At 44.9% G+C, this 16,949-nt stretch overlaps 1 protein-coding gene across 1 annotated transcript in view; it reads right to left on the minus strand.

The window, feature by feature from the left end:
- Nucleotides 1-16,949, minus strand: part of LOC148349952 (RIMS-binding protein 2-like) — a 55,053-nt gene that overhangs the window by 20,426 nt on the left and 17,678 nt on the right. The window contains exons 8-14 of the mRNA XM_088319976.1: nucleotides 16,285-16,436; nucleotides 14,725-15,330; nucleotides 11,514-11,636; nucleotides 11,243-11,389; nucleotides 3,631-3,727; nucleotides 2,471-2,634; nucleotides 878-1,046 (exon numbers count right to left, since the gene is read on the minus strand). Coding sequence (XP_088176102.1) covers nucleotides 878-1,046; nucleotides 2,471-2,634; nucleotides 3,631-3,727; nucleotides 11,243-11,389; nucleotides 11,514-11,636; nucleotides 14,725-15,330; nucleotides 16,285-16,436 — 1,458 coding nt within the window. The remainder of the gene's footprint in view (nucleotides 1-877; nucleotides 1,047-2,470; nucleotides 2,635-3,630; nucleotides 3,728-11,242; nucleotides 11,390-11,513; nucleotides 11,637-14,724; nucleotides 15,331-16,284; nucleotides 16,437-16,949) is intronic.

Consider the following 16,949-nt stretch of genomic DNA (forward strand, 5'->3'; position numbering starts at 1 on the left):
ACGTTCTGATCTCCCGTCCTGGCTAACGATCCATTTTTGACCACCAACCACGTTCTGATCTCCCGGCCCGGCGAACGACCCGCTTTTAACCACCGACCAAGTTCTAATCTCCTGTCCCGGCTAACGACCAGCTTTTAACCCGATTCCCCGTTTGTCTCTGGCTATAACCTGTTTTCTCCACCGACCACGTTCTGATCTCCCGTACCGGCTAACGATCTGCTTTTGACCACCGACCACGTTCTAATCTCCTGTCCCGGCTAACGACCTGTTTTTGACCCCAGACCACGTTCTGATCTCCTGTCCCGGCTAACGACCCGTTATTGACCACCGACCACGTTCTATTCTCCTGTCCCGGCTAACGACCGGCTTTTAACATGATTCCCCATTTGTCTCTGGCTATGACCCGTTTTTGACCACCGACCACATTCTGATCTCCCGTCCCGGCTAACAACCTGTTTTTGACCACCGACCACGTTCTTATCTTCCGCCCCGGCTAACCACCCATTCTTGACCATTGAACATGTTCTAATCTTCCGTCCCGGCTAACAACCGGCTTTTAACCTGATTCCCCGTTTGTCTCTGGCTACAACCCAACGACCACGTTTTCTCCACCGACCACGTTCTGATCTTCCGCCCCCGGCTAACCACCCATTCTTGACCATTGAACATGTTCTAATCAAATTCGCGGTACCTTCAATTAAAGATGTATTTTTAATCATACCCGGTTTTCTGGCTTATATTTTCATTTTTTACACGATCGAATCAGCCTTCGCTAAATTTAAGAAAAAAATAATACGACGAATCGTTTCAATAGTCGGTCGCTAAAATAGTCGGCCTACAGATGGGCCACTCGTCGGTCATCGGAGCTAGTCCATACCTAATTTGTCCACCGGGGTGCTGAGAGGAAGGAAACCTTGTTTGATGAGCTGGTCCATGGTCTCGTCGTCTTCGGCTCGGATTTCGGACACCATGTTGCAAGGGATCAGGCCCGTCCGGCCTCGTACTTCTCCTCGGTAGAAGCCGTCCGTGTCTTTATCGCCGTAGATCTGGAGTACAAAAATTCGATCATGTTGTGAGAAGGTACGTTTGAATTTTGAAATAACTATGGACAGAAATCACTAGTTCATCCTGGTGAATGGGGACCAGAACCCCCCCGCGATATGCGAAAATCCGCCAAGTAGGCCCCTTCTCACGGAAATAGTCAACACGGGGATAAAGGATCACGGCTGCACGGGTTCTGTTCATTTTATGGAAAAAGAACGGGAAAAAAAGAGCCACCAAGTATGACAAAAATTTGCTCTCTGCCCCTGCTCTCAGCAAGTTTCGACTGGGGATAATAGATAGCTACCAAAACAGAGCAGTTCAGTTTAGGTGGGTGACATTACAAATGCGCTCTGCCGCCCCCCTGTTCTCAGCAATAGTCGACCGAATATAATGGATCAAGGCCACACAGGTGCTGTTCATTTTAGGTGGAAAGAATGGAAAAAAGAGCCGCCAGTGACAAGGATTTGCTCTATCTGCCCACGCTCTCAGCAATAGTTGACGAAGGATAACAGTTTGCGGCCACAACTGTGCACTTCATTTTAGGAGGGCCACAATGGCACAGCTCCCTACAAACGTGCGTTATGCTAGTCCCCACTTTCAGGAGTATAGTATTGAGGATAATGGATCACCAACGCAGAAGTTCAAATTAGTTTTTGTGTAAAAAGTACAGAAGCAGCAAAGAAAAAAAGTACGATCCGCTGGGATAAGAAGTAATGGATCATGGCCTCAAAAGTGCAGTTTTTTAGGCAAAATATACAATAATGGAAATAAAAGAAAAGTAGGCTCGACAAAAGTGCCTTCTGCCAGTTCCTACTCGCAACAATAGGCAAACCTGAGATAATGGATCTTAGTTGCATGGGTGCAGTCATCTCAGCGGACAAAATGGCAAAAAAAAGCCGCCAGGCCCAACAAAAGTCTCTTCTGCCAGTCCCCGCTCCCAGTATTTGCTTGGGGATAATGAATTGCGGCACCACAAGTGCAGTTGAATTTAGACAGAAATAACAACCAGTAGTCTGGACAAAAGTGCGCTTTAACGGTCTCCACTTGCAGCAATATGTGATCTGGAAAAAATGGATCATGGATGCATGAATGCACTTCATTTATGGATGGACAGAACAGCATAAGAGAGCCACCAAGCCTGACGAGAGTTTGCTGTTGTTCCCCGCTCACAGCAATAAGCAATCGGGGATAACGGATCACAGCCGGACAAGTGCAGTTCATTTTCGAAAGAGAGAACGGCATAAAAGTGATTTCGGGCCTAACAAAAGTGCGTTCTGCTTGTCCTCGCTTCCTGTAATATTGGCTTGGGGATAATTGATCGCGGCCGCCAAAGTGCCAGTTGATTTTAGGGGGGGAAGAGGTGTAAAATGGAGGGGTTGGCATAATGTTATCAGTGTCATAGGGAGGTCAATCGAGAAAGACTTACCCTAATAATCTGTCCCTCTTTAAAGGGCAACTCTTCATCGGCGGCGTCGGGGTTGGGGGACATGGAGAGCGGGTCGTAGTCGAAGAGCGCCACGAAAACCCGAAAAGCTTCCTCGGCCTCCGATTCGTCCAAGTAGGTCGGCGAGTGACCTTCCCTGTAGCCGTCTTCCCAACACAAACAAGCAAAGAGATTTCAATCAAGTCGAAAATGAAAATGGTGAGAAGGGTGCCCTGGAGGTATCCATGTGTTTATTATCCCGGATAAAGTTAGCCTCAAATCGGTTGCATGAACACAGGTTAATATTAGGTGTGGTGATTTCTTCTCTAAGGCGGGCCTTCTTCTGACAAGGCTAACCATTAGGCCAGGGTTCAGGAATCCTTATGACTCAAAGAGACATAAAAACAAAAATATTTAGATTGTTGGGGGAGAGAGCCACGGTATATCTAGATGAGGACAAAATGAAACAAAACTGCCAAACTCTTTCTAGTCCTTTCCAGCAGCTCCGTGTTATTTCGCTCTTTTTGAGATTTATTGTTTTAAGTGTCTGCTTCTATCTTTGGTGTTTTTGGTCCCATTTGACAACTACACTTTGGATGACTTTCTATCCTATGGTGATGGGTTTTAACGTACAAAAATGCGTTGATTCGAGGAATCAACTCCTTGCCCTGAAGAATTCTCGTGCCGGCGTGATGAGGGGGCCCTATCGTGGAGCTAGCTAAGCAACTAGTGGCATTTTAAGTCTTCGGTACCGTCCGTAATCATGGTACCAAATAAGACCGACGAACTAGCTATGCTGGTGAAAAACAAAGCGTACAGGGAGTGCCGTTTGCTGTGTTTTACGGAAACGTGGCTCACGTCTAGCATCCCGGACGCTAACGCGGAGCTACCCGGCTTCAGCGCTGTTAGGACAGACAGAGACACAAAAGCCTGCGGGAAGCGGAGAGGAGGCGGACTCGCTATCTACGTAAACACGAGTCGGTGTAACCCTGGGCACCAAGATTTCCGTCTGCTGCGGGGACGTCGAACTTTTGGCCTAGCGTGTGACGTCATCCACTCCCCTGTGGCTAAACTACAACACAGCACCCCGAGGCCATCCTGTTCATCTGTTAGTAAACAACAATCTATCCATCTATCTATAGATAAAAGAATTCAGCACTGACCATTGAGGGGTCCCATCACCGCTCGTCTTTGAGGCTGCGGAGCGCCGTGGTGCACCCTCCGGACGCCTTCGTGACGGCCTCTGGAGGACGCCTTCGACTACAAAGCCAGAAGACAGCAAGAACTCAAACGCCGCTCGCCACAGCAGCGGCGTCATTAGCGAGGAGGATATGCGCTTTGACATACTCTCACAGATTCCACGGCGACAGACTCATGCAGCGCTCTCACACAAAGACACACTGACGCACAAACAGGCCCACACAAAGTCCAAAACCTGACCGTCGAGTAGGAGTCGGAAGTAAACTAATCTTTGCCGCTCGCTTTTTCGTTTACTTTTAGCTTTAATAAAATCCCGACGCAGTGAAACATCCAAAGTCAAACACCCGAATCATTTTAAGAAGTCCGACTTAACGTTAATAAGCAAGATTTAAAAAAAACAAGGTTTTTTTAGTCAGCTGTATTTTTTTTTTAGAAGAAAACAGCATTTAAGAGAACTTACAACCTGGTTTTAAGATCTACCAGAGTACAGAGACTGCCCTTTGAAGTGTTAAATGATATTAAAGGATTTCATACATTTGACTATAAAGGATTTCATACGATTGACTACAAGTTACATGTATTGAGTTGAATGCAATAGAAATTGACTGACTGTGCCTTCATTCAATGAGCAGTGAATGTGCAGGGCAGGCATGTGTTGTGAGATCGTTGGACGCAAACAACTGCTTGGCACGCCTATGGGAGGAGCCAAGACGCCATCTTGCGGGGAGACGTGGGCCAATAAGAGAAACCTAAAGTACTAGAAGAAGGCTTCCCACAGACTCCAACGTCACTTCAGCCGTCGCCTGTTTTACACTTAGTTTTGCTGTTGGGAAAAATAAACATCAGCCCCTGTGTGAAATGTTGGCTTTCCTGGTCATTTTTCGCTCAAGAACATTGCCCCGCGAGGGGCCCCAAAGACCAAAAAAAGTCCCCATCCGGAATAATGGGTTTTGAGAATCTCCCATCCGGAATACATGGGCCCATACAAATCAATGGGTAGCCATGGCAACCGGGGCTTTCCTGAGCGTAGTCACAGTAATAAGGGACTGTCCAGGGTGGCTTGAGGGGGCCCGACCCACATTACCTTTAACCATGGGTAAATGGTGAATTGCAAAGAGTGGATGCTAGCGAGAGGATGCTAACAGCTATATATAGCAAAGTGTTGGGCTGGCTATGCCAGCCCAAGCATTAGCGCAAGCTAGCTGTAAACACTGTTGGTGATTAGTTGGGCCAAGTATTAGTGATGAGAGGTTGATGCTATGCTTACTTATGCTAGCTGTAAAAACTGTTGGTGACGACTTGAAAAGTATTTGCGCAAGCTAGCTGTAACACTGACGGCAATGGGTTGGGCTGGCTGTGTCAGCCCAGGTATTAGCGCAAGCTAGCTGTAAACACTGTCGGTAATGCTAACTTCTTTATAGTAAAAAATTTTGGTAATGGCTATATTTTAACGACTTCATATTTAAAAATTATGCTAATGGACTCATGTGAATGAGTTATGCTAACAGATACATTCTAAAAAGTGATGCTAACGGCTAAATGCTAACTTCTTTGTACTAAAAATTTTTGGTAATGGCAATATTTTAAAGACTTCATATTTTAAAAATATGCTAATGGCCTCATGTGAATGAGTTATGCTAACAGATACATTCTAAAAAGGGGAGTCCCCCCACAGAACCAAGTAAAAAATGACAGAAACATCTCTGAGTTAAAAACTTTATGCTAACTCATAATGCTAACAACCGGGGTTATATATACATGCCGGGATCATCTTCCAGATCAATCACAACTCTTACAATTGCCGCGGGAATTGTCTAGTTTATTCCTACTTCACAGACAGACATTTCTTAGTACGTATGGATGCATGTTACTCCAGAACCTATAAGGTTAAATGTGGGGTTCCTCAAGGGTCCATTTTAGGCCCAGTATTTTTTCATCTGAATTTGCTTTGATTATTAAAAATGTCTTCGTGGGAGAACAATTTTTGTTTGTGAAATAGCAGAGGGCACGGCCCCTTCGACTTTCCACCCACCGGGATCTCATCAAATTCTATGGACACACTAAGAAACCCTTTAAAATGCATTTTAGTTATCGAGTCGCGGGTGATAGAGAACTTCCTACAACTCAATCAGGACAAAACAAAGGGATACGCCTTGTGTTCTGGAAATAGTGGATAAAATTGAAAATGCATAGTAACAATAATACAGCATACGGTGACTGTTCTGCCTTTGAGAAACATATGGAGTGTTTATTAGATGCCAGCTCAAACGCCAGTGCTCATTTTTTATAAAAACTATTCTGATGACTTAAATGATCATTTATGGTAACATTTTGTACAGTTATGCACTCTAGTAGGGATTGTTGTTAAACGATATTGCATACGGTAAACTGTTTTGCATTTGAGAAACTTATATAGAGTGGTCTTTCAGGTAACATGTTCATTGTTTGTTGCCAAGATTCATTTTCATGTTAATATATGTATGCTTTATGAAAGAAAGGATTTTATCTCATCTCATCTCATCAGCCGTACCGCTTATCCTCATTAGGGTCGCGGGGGGGCTGGAGCCCATCCCAGCCATCTCCGGGCAGTGGGCAGGGGACACCCTGAACTGGTTGCTAGCCAATCGCAGGGCACACAGGGACAGACATTCGCTCATTCACACCTAGGGACAATTTGGACCGGCCAATTCACCTGAAATGCATGTTTTTGGAACGTGGGAGGAAACCGGAGTGCCCGGAGGAAACCCACGCAAGCACGGGGAGAACATACAAACTCGGCACAGGAAGAAGTATGGAGCTGGATTTGAACCCACGACAGGTTCCCATGACATGAATTGTGCCGCACAAGCGCTAACCACTGCGCCGCCGTGCTGCAGGATTTTATTTCAATGTATATTTTTTTGTGCCTTAATAAATGGAATCAACATTTTAAAACTGCCTTTTGCATATCCTTGGGTTGGGTTGATCATCTGAAACCTTCGTGAGTGATGTATACGGAAAAAAAAACACAGAAATCGTGTAGGGGGCAAATACTTTTGCTAATAAGTTCGTCTTTGACCCTAGCTTTTTCTGTCGTTTTAATTCTGTGCGCCATGGGCGATTTTAGGTGTCGAATGCAACTTGCATTCCATTCAACGCAGTTAAATGAGGACTAATATTTGTTTGATGACAACAAAGTCACAATAGTATACGGTAAAATAGTGGTTCAACATAACCACCAGATAACATACTCCCACCGTAATACACCAGAGCCTCCACAGACTCTGCCGCTATGCCGCAAGTCACACGAGGCGAGCCAAAGAAGAGCGGAAAGGGAGGTGAGAGCGGTGTAAAGAATCAAACGGACTGAACTATTTCAAGGCAATGGAGGATTTCCGACGCTGGAACGTGCTTATTTTTGTTTTATGTTGCTTTTTATTTTTTTATCCAGTGTGTTTTTTATCCTATTTAAGCCTATCCTGAGAGTTTTTGTTATCATTTTGGGGAGGCTTGGGTTGATTTTAGGAATGCTTGAGCAAAAATATATGGAAAATATATCATTAAAGTCGATATTTGGGGGTGTGACCTATCATCTGGTGCGCCATATAGTGCAGAAAATATAGTCATTTGTATGGATTTTACACTTACTTCTCTGGTTTTTGCAACTGAATTAGAGTCCCTAACTGTTTTCCGGCATCAACAGTTTGACTTTGAAGATTTTGCGGTAATGGCCCTAAACTCAGCATGCATGTATGGGAAAAACGGTGCCAATGAAGTATCCGAGGCAAAGTGCAAAGAAATGAGCGTTGCCTCCATGTCCCTTGTCCAGCTGCATCTCTTAGTACAGTTCTTGAATGCCTTTTCGTATGTCATCTGTGTTACTAGTGGCCTAGTGGTTTTGTTTCAGCGTCCTCACAGCTGTGACCTGGGTCCGATGGACTGATGTATACAGCGAGACTTTAAAAGCCTCGAATAAATACTTTTACTGCGGTTTTAACTTCATGGTCCTTATAGTCAAGTGCACCTTTTGTATGGGAAATATATCACGAGACTATTTTGATTGTGTGGAAAATAAGGCATACCTGTCACCCTCCACGGCTCCATGCCCTTACAAACTTACTTAATCTGACACCATATTTTTTTTTTCAAATGTGTTTATTTATGTCGTTTAACATGTTATATTGTACATGTGTTTCCTTATATCATATATATTGTTAATTAACATTTACTGAGTTGCTCGACATGAATGAGGTTTATTATATAAAAAGTTCAAAAATGAAGTCGCTCGGACGTTCGCTGTGGAAGGAAAAAATACATGCAAATAGAATCTCATCATCTCATCTCATATCATCAGCTACACCGCTTATCCTCAGTAGGGTCGCGGGGGTGCTGGAGCCCATCCCAGCAATCATCGGGCAGTGGGCAGAGGACACCCTGAACTAGTTGCCAGCCAATCGTAGGGCACACGGGGACAGACAACTCACTCGCTCAGTCACACCTAGGGACAATTTGGACCGGCCAATTCATCTGAAATGCATGTTTTTGGAATGTGGGAGGAAACCAAATAGAATTAAGTAGAATAATATATTTTCTTACTTTCTGCATTCAATTATTGTTGGTAATATACTGATTAAAGGGATAATCACAAACCTGTCTTTTTTCATTTTCTCCTTTTATACTTCCTTTTTTTCTTAACTTCTTTATACAACATAATAATTTGCAATATAATGCATCAAAGCAAGTGAGCCGTTGGAGAGCCGGCTCTCTTTAACGAGCTGAGCCGAAAAATCCGCTTCTCTAAAAAGAGACGGACTTCCTTTCACTACACAACTACCACATGAAATCCGATGTTTTCTAAGACCACTGTTGTGGATTGTTGTGGAGAAGGCTTGCATAAGGAACGCATTAGGCTAGAGAAAGGGGAAATTTCAACTTGTTTACCCCGAGTTCAAATGTTGGCGAATATTATTATTAATGATCGCCTTGGACGAAAGACTGGCGTTCGTCCTGCTAAGATTTCTTGGCAGAGAGCAGGCCGGATCAAACCGACCCAGGACATTTCTTGGAAGCTGACCCCGAAAAACAATTCTTGGAAGTTATATAAAAGATTACAAAACAATCGGTCCGGTGGCACGTGCAAGGGGACGGGTGAAAAGGATATAAAAAGCCACCCGTCTCTGAAGACGGTGAGAGATTTTGAGATTCCTGTTGCAATAAACGAACTCTCCCTCTGACGTCACGACTTCGTTGCACCTTGTTTTTCAAGTATTATTAGCAGGGTTGGGTAGGGTTACTTTAACTGGATTACTTTCAATGACTTTTGGATGACTCCAATACCAAATATGCTCATAAAAGACAAAAGAAACTAAATATGAATAGAATGATGACTCACAACACGTGGTAAGCTTTCTCTCCTGGCTTTGATCTCTTTGATCTCTGGCAAAAAGAACATCAAATGCGACAGAAACAAAATGAAAATCAATCCAAACAGCTTGCCAACATCATTTTTGCCGTTCCATGTATTCCATTACTCCTCGAGCCTGCACAAAATGGAGTCATTTTATTCCTATTTAGTTTCTTTTGTCTTTTATGATCATATTTAATATTGGTGTCATCCAGAAGTCATTGAAAGTAATCCAGTTCAAGTAACCCTACCCAATCCTGATTATTAGTATACTGTGGGAAAAATTGCTCAGGCTGTTTCCGCAATACCACGCTCGTTTCATTTGCAACGAAAAAAACGATACCGAGATAGAGGCTACCGCGGCGAACTCGTTTGACTTGATTGATTTGCCGTTAGGTGATCGTCGGTGTATACCGGATGGTACCCATCATTGGGAAATTTGCGTTTTTCCGTACAGATTTTCTTGTACTTGTGTCTTAAAATGCATCATAAACGTACTTTGTACGGCAAAAACCTACAGCTTGACAGGTATGATACCGTTTTTGGTCTGGATTTGACGCCTATTTCCCAGATTTTTGCAACTTCCGTGGAGTGCTGCAATGCTAAATGTAATTCACCCTGGTCATCCTGGAGAAGGGATACTACTTGTGAGGTCCTTTCTCAAGGTTTCTCTTTTTCCTCACGCTGAGGTTTTGAGTTGTTCCTTGCCCGCATGTCGGTTTAAGATCAGGTACCGTAAATTCCGGACTATAAGCCGCTACTTTTTTCCCTAACTTTCAACCCTGTGGCTTATTCAGTGTCTGGCCAATTTGTGTCATTTTTCTAACATCCGCCAGCGGCGCGCGAGTGTTGCTACCATTAACTGCCCTGTCAAAGCTATATTATTATTATTAAAGCTTTGAAAACTCTCTCGGTGTACCGTCTTTCTTTGTAAATATGTGTAACCCATGTATAATATGTATCTGCACCTGTATATTTTTGTAATGTATGTATTTGTATTTATTTTAGACACTTATTCTGATATGTTTCGCACGGGTGAACGAAAAATGAGGGGCGGAATAAACGCGGGGTGCCGAGTTTAAATGGGGACTGCTAAAGGTGAGGGACAGACAAGGAAAGAAGAGGGGGTAAAAAGTTGTTTAAAGAAAAAGGAGTTGCGTGAGTAAATGTGTTCATCTGATATATTTTTCCCACCCTTACCGTTGGAAATATACACTTTTTTTCCTTGGATTACTTTCAACGGGACCCGTATCGTTTTCCATTCATTTTGCCGGCTGTGATTTTTGGACTGTGGACTTTAATGAAGGGCTGTGGGATTCCGGTTGTTTTGGCATCGCACTGATCCATCTATTTGGTTCCAATCGATCGGGAGATGGAATAAGAGCTTGCTCTGTCCACTCCTCGCATCGGCCCGGTATTGCAGTACCTCCAGGTACGGTGCATTCGCACTGATCGCTGCTTGGCTCTGTGGCTAGGACCTTGACTCAGCCTCTTGGCTGAGAGCAAGTGTCTCGGCCACTTGGCTTTGTAGCGTATTATGATTTGACCGATAACGGATAATGGATAATTGATAAAGAATATAGAATAATAAACCTTACAAAATCCCTCCCCCCCTCGCACTGATCGCAGCTTGGCCCTATGGCTAGGACCTTGACTCAGCCTCTTGGCTGGGAACAAGTGTCTCGGCCACTTGGCTTTGTAGCGTATTATGATTTGACGGATAATGGATAATTGATAAAGAATATAGAACAATAAACCTTACAAAATGCCCCCCCATTTAGTTTCAATCGCGGGACTCGAAGTCAGGTTTGGGTTAAGTTTGTGTTTGTGTTACATGTTTAAATGTGGGCGCATGCGGCTTATATACAGGTGCGGCTTGTGTATGTACAAAATCGGTTTACCTCTTGAAAAGTGGTGGGTGCGGCTTCTAATCAGGTGCGCTCTATAGTGGGGAATTTACGGTAATCGCGTCATCGGAACCCTGCGCGGTCCTTCGAGACGTTTTTGCGATCGAGGGCGTCAGAAATAAACGTGACTTGACTTGAGTAGGTTGAAAAGGGTTTGACTTTGGAGATTTCGCCGCAGCAAGACTAAACTCAGCACACACGCTAACAGCACATACGGGGGATAATGGCGGCAACGGAGTCTCCGCGCCTGTGCTTGCGCGTACGGTATAGTGCAAAGAAGTGCACCTTGGGTGTGTTGTGCGAGTTGCGTCGGCGTCCCTCGTCCGGCTGCATCTCTGAGTACAGTTCCTCCTCCTCCTCTTCCGTGATGTCGGACAGGTCAGAGCCTCGGCTGCTCTCGCTGTGATATTCTTGGCTCTGACTATAGTGAAGCTTTCCGCCGTCACACACAAACACAACACACCGGCCGCCCGTCAGTCGGCGCCGCTCGCCGACTCCGAACGCCGACACAGATGACAAACGCACGGATGAAGCCGGATCCCGGAGGACCACCTACCGGCCTCCCCAGCTCCGATCCTCGCAGGAACTCGTCCGCCGAAGGGCCCCGACCGCGAACGCGCCGACAACCCTTCTCCTCTTCTTCCTCCTCTTCCGAAGGATGCTGCAGGAAGGTCGGACCCTGGGAGGGGAAAACGGGACGGGTTCAGCGTTCCCTCGAATTTTCCTTACGGGTCTGACCGCAACGCTTGAAACAACGGTGAGCACCCGCAATCCCAAGTGTGGCAACTAAGTTATCAATTATCAAACATGTCCAAAACTTAATATCACGTTACATTTTGCTGAGTTTCCGGCAATGCAACATTTTTTTCCCCTGACTCATGCACGATTGCCTACAAACATCATTTGTTTTAACAATTCTTTCACAAGATTTCCATTTCTTTTTTTTCCTGGTATCTTTTGTCGCATAATAAAAACATTTTTGGGGGCTCATTGAGTCGGTTGCACGATACAGAACTGTATTTAATCACATTTTTTTTAGAGGAAGTACAATGTTGGCAACTTGGTGTAATTGGAAATTATTTGAATGCGACACAAACCTTTTCTTTTTCCCTATTTTTTCTCCTTTTTTTAATTACTTTTAAGGAAAATCTTTCTCTCTCTCTTTATTTTTTCCCAGCTGTTACTTTTTACTTGCTTTTTTGTTCTCTATTTCCTTTTTCATTTTATTTGTTTCTTTTTCTTTTTTTCTGGTTTTCTTTCTGAATTTTTCCTGTTCTCTCTTTCTCTTTTTATCTCCTTTTTTTCCCAGCTCTTCACTAATTTTTCATTTTTGGTATTTTTTTCTTTTTTGTTCTATTCCCCCCCTTCCTTTAAGGCATATTTGGTCGTGTAGGGATGAAAGAAGCAAAAACAACCCGAAGAGCCGTTTGGGACCCGAAAGAGCCGGTTCCTTTTAGTGAGCCGAGCCGAAAAAGCCGGTTCTCGAAAAACTCTACTGACTTTTGATTTTTCACTTTTGAATGAATTGACTCATGTATGATTGCCTACAAACGTCATTTGTTTACAACATAATAATTTGTAATACAAGCAAGTGAGCCGTTGGAGAGCCGGATCTCTTTAATGAGTTGAGCCGAAAAAGCCTGTTCTCTAAAAAGAGACGGACTTCCTTTCACTACACAACTACCACATGAAATCCGATGTTTTCTAAGACCAATGTTGTGGATTCGGCTTTGCATAAGGAACGCATTAGGCTAGAGAAAGGGGAAATTTCAATGTTCCCTGTCATTTTCCTTACGGGTCTGAGCGTTCACGCCAAGTCGGTGAGCAACCCTTGAAACAACAGTGAGCAACCGCAATCCCAAGTGTGGCAACAAAATCATGATCAAACATGTCCAAAACTTAACATTGACAGAGTTTCTGGCAATGCAAAATGATTTTTCACTTTTAAAGGAATTGACTCATCTACGATGGCCTACAAAAGTCATTTGTTTTTACAATTATTTCACAAGACTTCCATTTCTTTTTTTTTCTGGTATCTTTTATCGCATCATACTAACATTTTGGGGGGCTTATAGAGTCGATTGCACGATACAGAACAACATTTAATTACAGTTTTTAAGTGGAGTTACAATGTTGACAAAAAGATGAACTTGATATCATTGGAAATGATTGAAATGCAACACGTTTTTTTCTTTTTCCCTGGTTTTTTCTCCTTTTTTTAAAATTCCTTTTAAGAAAAATCTCATTGTGTTTATTTTTTCCCAGCTGTTACTTTTTTCTTGCTTTTTTGTTCTCTATTTCCTTTTTCCTTTTATTTTCTTTTTTCTTTTTTCTGGCTTTTTCTCTTCCTTTTGTTTCTTTTTTTCTCAGCTTTTCACTACTTTTTCATTTTTGGTATTTTTTTCTTTTTTGTTCTATTCCCCCCCTTCCTTGAAGTCATTTTGTGCACAATTTTACATCATATTTGGTCGTGTAGGGATGAAAGAAGCAAAAACAACCCGAAGAGCCGTTTGGGACCCGGAAGAGCCGGTTCCTTTTAGTGAGCCGAGTCGAAGACGCCGGTTCTCGAAAAACTCTACTGACTTTACTCCACTTCGTTCTACTTCGACCTTGACTTCCAAATACCGCATTTAGAACACAGCGTCAGGGGAACCTGTGTATTTCTACCTTCATGCACTATAACTTTGACTTAATTGGCTTCTTAATGAGAAATTACGAGCCCTGATTTTTGTGAGCTGGCTAGATTTTATTGTGCGTGGAAAAGCTCTGGGAAGTGCGCAATTGCGCACACGCGCAGCTTAGAGGGAGCATTGAGCGGGTTTGATGTGTTTCCGGGATTTGGATTTCGATAAAATACTCGGTTATTTCTGGTTTCCTCCTTCGCAGATTTTCAATTGAATGGATTTGAATTGTCCTTGATATCAGTGTATCGTGCGTTGTGTTGTGTTAGACAGAGCTCTGTGATAGGCTGGTGTATGCAGTCAGTCAAACAGCAGGCTAGCGCTGCCTCCGTATGCAAACTGGGAAGCATGGAAACCGCATTAAAAATAAATTCATCGACGAAATCTGACTCTGAGGAGAGCCAGAAGAGGTGGTGATGACCAGCTGGTGCTGCGTGGATTATTATCGGGTTCCAAAAGCAACTGGGGCGGCGTCAGTGAGAAGACTACTGCTAGGCTAAATCTCTTTAGCCAGCGTTGCGGACCCAGTATCTAGCCAACGCCAGCTCCATTAGCCGTAAGAAGGTATGGCCTGAAGTTACAATTAGTGGAAACTTCTACATTCGGGACGGTTTTATCTTAATCATTGCTGAGACCTGGCTCAATCCGAGGACCACCCAACAGTAGCGCGCAGCTGCTCTTTAAATTGCTATCTTACATTGAAAGGAGGGACCAAGATTATTTTCCAAGACCGGTGGCATTATTGCCACAAACTAAAAACAGGCCAGAAAGAAAGCAGGAAGCCGTCCAGAATTGCATCCTCGGTGGTACCCTGACAACCCAGGCGGTTAAGGGATTCGCGAGACATGAATATCATTAAAACTGATAATTGCTAATGCTAGTATTCGCATCTGCAAAGCTAGTCATAAAAGCTAGCGTACATGAAGCGATACCCTAATTCTAGTATCGACGAAGCACAAGTATTAAGCGACACTGGCTGAAAACCAAGAGCCGGTATCTCAAGGGCTCGCTGTTCGCAGGATCTATCGCGTCGCAAGTCGGGAGATCGGACGACGTGCAAAAACAACGGAGCATGCGCGGACAAACCTTGCCGCTCTCGGCTGCCACCCTCTGAGCCGCTTCCCTGGCGATGGCTTTGGCCACGTTGTCCGGGACCAGGGTGCCCCTGGGCTGGGGGAGGATCCTCTGAGGCGAGGGGGAGCGCAGGTTGCCAGGGCGGGGGGGTTCCAGGCCTCGGCCCTGCATCGGGGGCTGCGAAGTAGGGGAAACCGGCAGGTCCCAACCGGGCGGGGGGCCGGCTCGCTCTTTGGCATCCAGGTCTCTGGCACTTACCGGTCTCTGAGGTACGGGGTGGGGGTGGGCGTGGGGTTGCAGGGGTAGTCGGTGCCTGGGACCCTGTTGGAGGCGAGGGGGTTGCGGGTGAGGGTGGCGAGGCTGGAGCGCACCCGGGTGGGGGAGTCTGGGGTGGGGCGGGACGGGCGGTCCCTGGGGCGGGGCGGCGTGCGGGTGCCCGGGCGGGGGGAGGGCAGGTAGAGGCACGAGCAGGTTGTTCGGAATGAGGGCCACGTGGGAGTCTTGGGACTCGCCCTGGGCCGACAGCGTCCTGACGATGACCTCCCTGGCTTCCAGGCACTGAATCCTCGTCAGCTCCACCGTGACGTAGTCGGCCATTGGGAACATCACCTCCGCGATCTGGTTTGGAAACCCACAAGAACGGATTTCGTTGGTCCGCGTGTCAAAGACCAACTTGTTAGCAAAAGTATTTGCCCCCTACACGATTTCTGTGGGTTTTTTTTCGTATACATCCCTCACGAAGGTTTCAGATGATCAACCCGACCCAAGGATATGCAAAAGGCAGTTTTAAAATGTTGATTCCATTTATTAAGGCACACAAAAAAAAAACTATCTAAGCCATCTATCTAAAAAGTAATTCCCCTTGACCCTAATAGCGAGTTGGGCCACCTTTGGCAACGAAAAGAGAAATCAAACGTTGACCATAATTGCTCATGAGTCTTTCACAACACTGTAGAGCAATTTTGGCCCACTCTTCTTTGCAAAATGGTATCAAACCTGCTATATTGAAGGGTTTTCTAACATGAATTGCCCATTTATGGTCACACCACAGCATCTCAATTGGATTTAGATCTGAGCTTTGACTTAGTCACTCCGGAGGCAGCAAAGCAGCCCCAGTTCATCACACTACCGCCACCATGCTTTACGCTCGGGAATATGTCCTTTTTGTCTAACGCTGTGCCATTTTCACATCAGATGTAACGGGCTTCACACAAAATTTCAATTTTTGACTCATCAGTCCACAGAATGTTTTTCCACAAGTTTTGAGGATAATCAAGATGCTTTTTGTGATATTTTTGTGACTGCAGTGGTTTTCACCCTCCCGGGGCTGCCATTTTCGGCCAGTGTCTTTGTTACAGTGAAGTCAAGACCCTTGACCGTGACCGGGTGCCTTCTTTTTCATGCTCATGTCCACGTCTTACCCGTATGATTTAGTTTCTGTTTGAATTAATACAAGTAAAATGGGTCGGCATTGAATGTTGCCGGGCATTCCACGCAGGCAAATGTGGCAAGAAGTTCTTAGGGGGGCAAATACTTTCGCTAGGCACAGTAGGTAGAAGTAATCGACCTCACCTTTTGTCCTTTCGTGCAGACAGCATAACCGAGGACGTTGGCCCCGTTGGAGGTTCCGGTGGGGGACAACAAGGGGGGCTTCCAGCGTACCTGGAGGACCCCTGGCGCTTGCCCACAATGCACCTGGACGTCCTGGGGGGGCATCGGGGGACCTGCAAGCCAGGCACGAAATGTCATCTCAATAAAAGAATAAAAGTCGCATGCGCTCGATAAAAATGCCATGAAAGTTGAAGCATTCGCCGACATGCGTGGGAAAATGGAGCGCCAAAAACGCCCTGATAAAAAAAAAAAAAGAGAAAATAAATGGTGTTTATCTATAATTTCAAGCTACATGATAATATATAGGCAGCAAGGCAAGCAGTGGTTAGCGCGTGTGCGATACAGTTCTGAGGTCATGAGATCGAACCGCCTGTGTGGAGTTTGCATGTTCCTCCTGTGCATGCGTGGGTTTCCTCCCACATTGCAAAAACATGCATGTCAGGTGAATTGGCCAAATTGTCCCTAGGTGTGAATGGGCAAGGGAATTGTCTGTCCCTGTGTGCCCTGCGACCAATAAGCTGCCCAGAGCTTTTTTGCAAGAAAATCTAGCCAGCTCACAAAAATCAGGGCTCCAAATTGCTCATTAAAAAGCGTATTAAGTCAAAGTTACTGTGCATGAAGGTAAA

Source organism: Urocampus carinirostris, chromosome 16, assembly GCF_059441175.1.
Source record: "Urocampus carinirostris isolate Australia breed hairy pipefish chromosome 16, RoL_Ucar_1.0, whole genome shotgun sequence".
NCBI lineage: Eukaryota > Metazoa > Chordata > Actinopteri > Syngnathiformes > Syngnathidae > Urocampus > Urocampus carinirostris.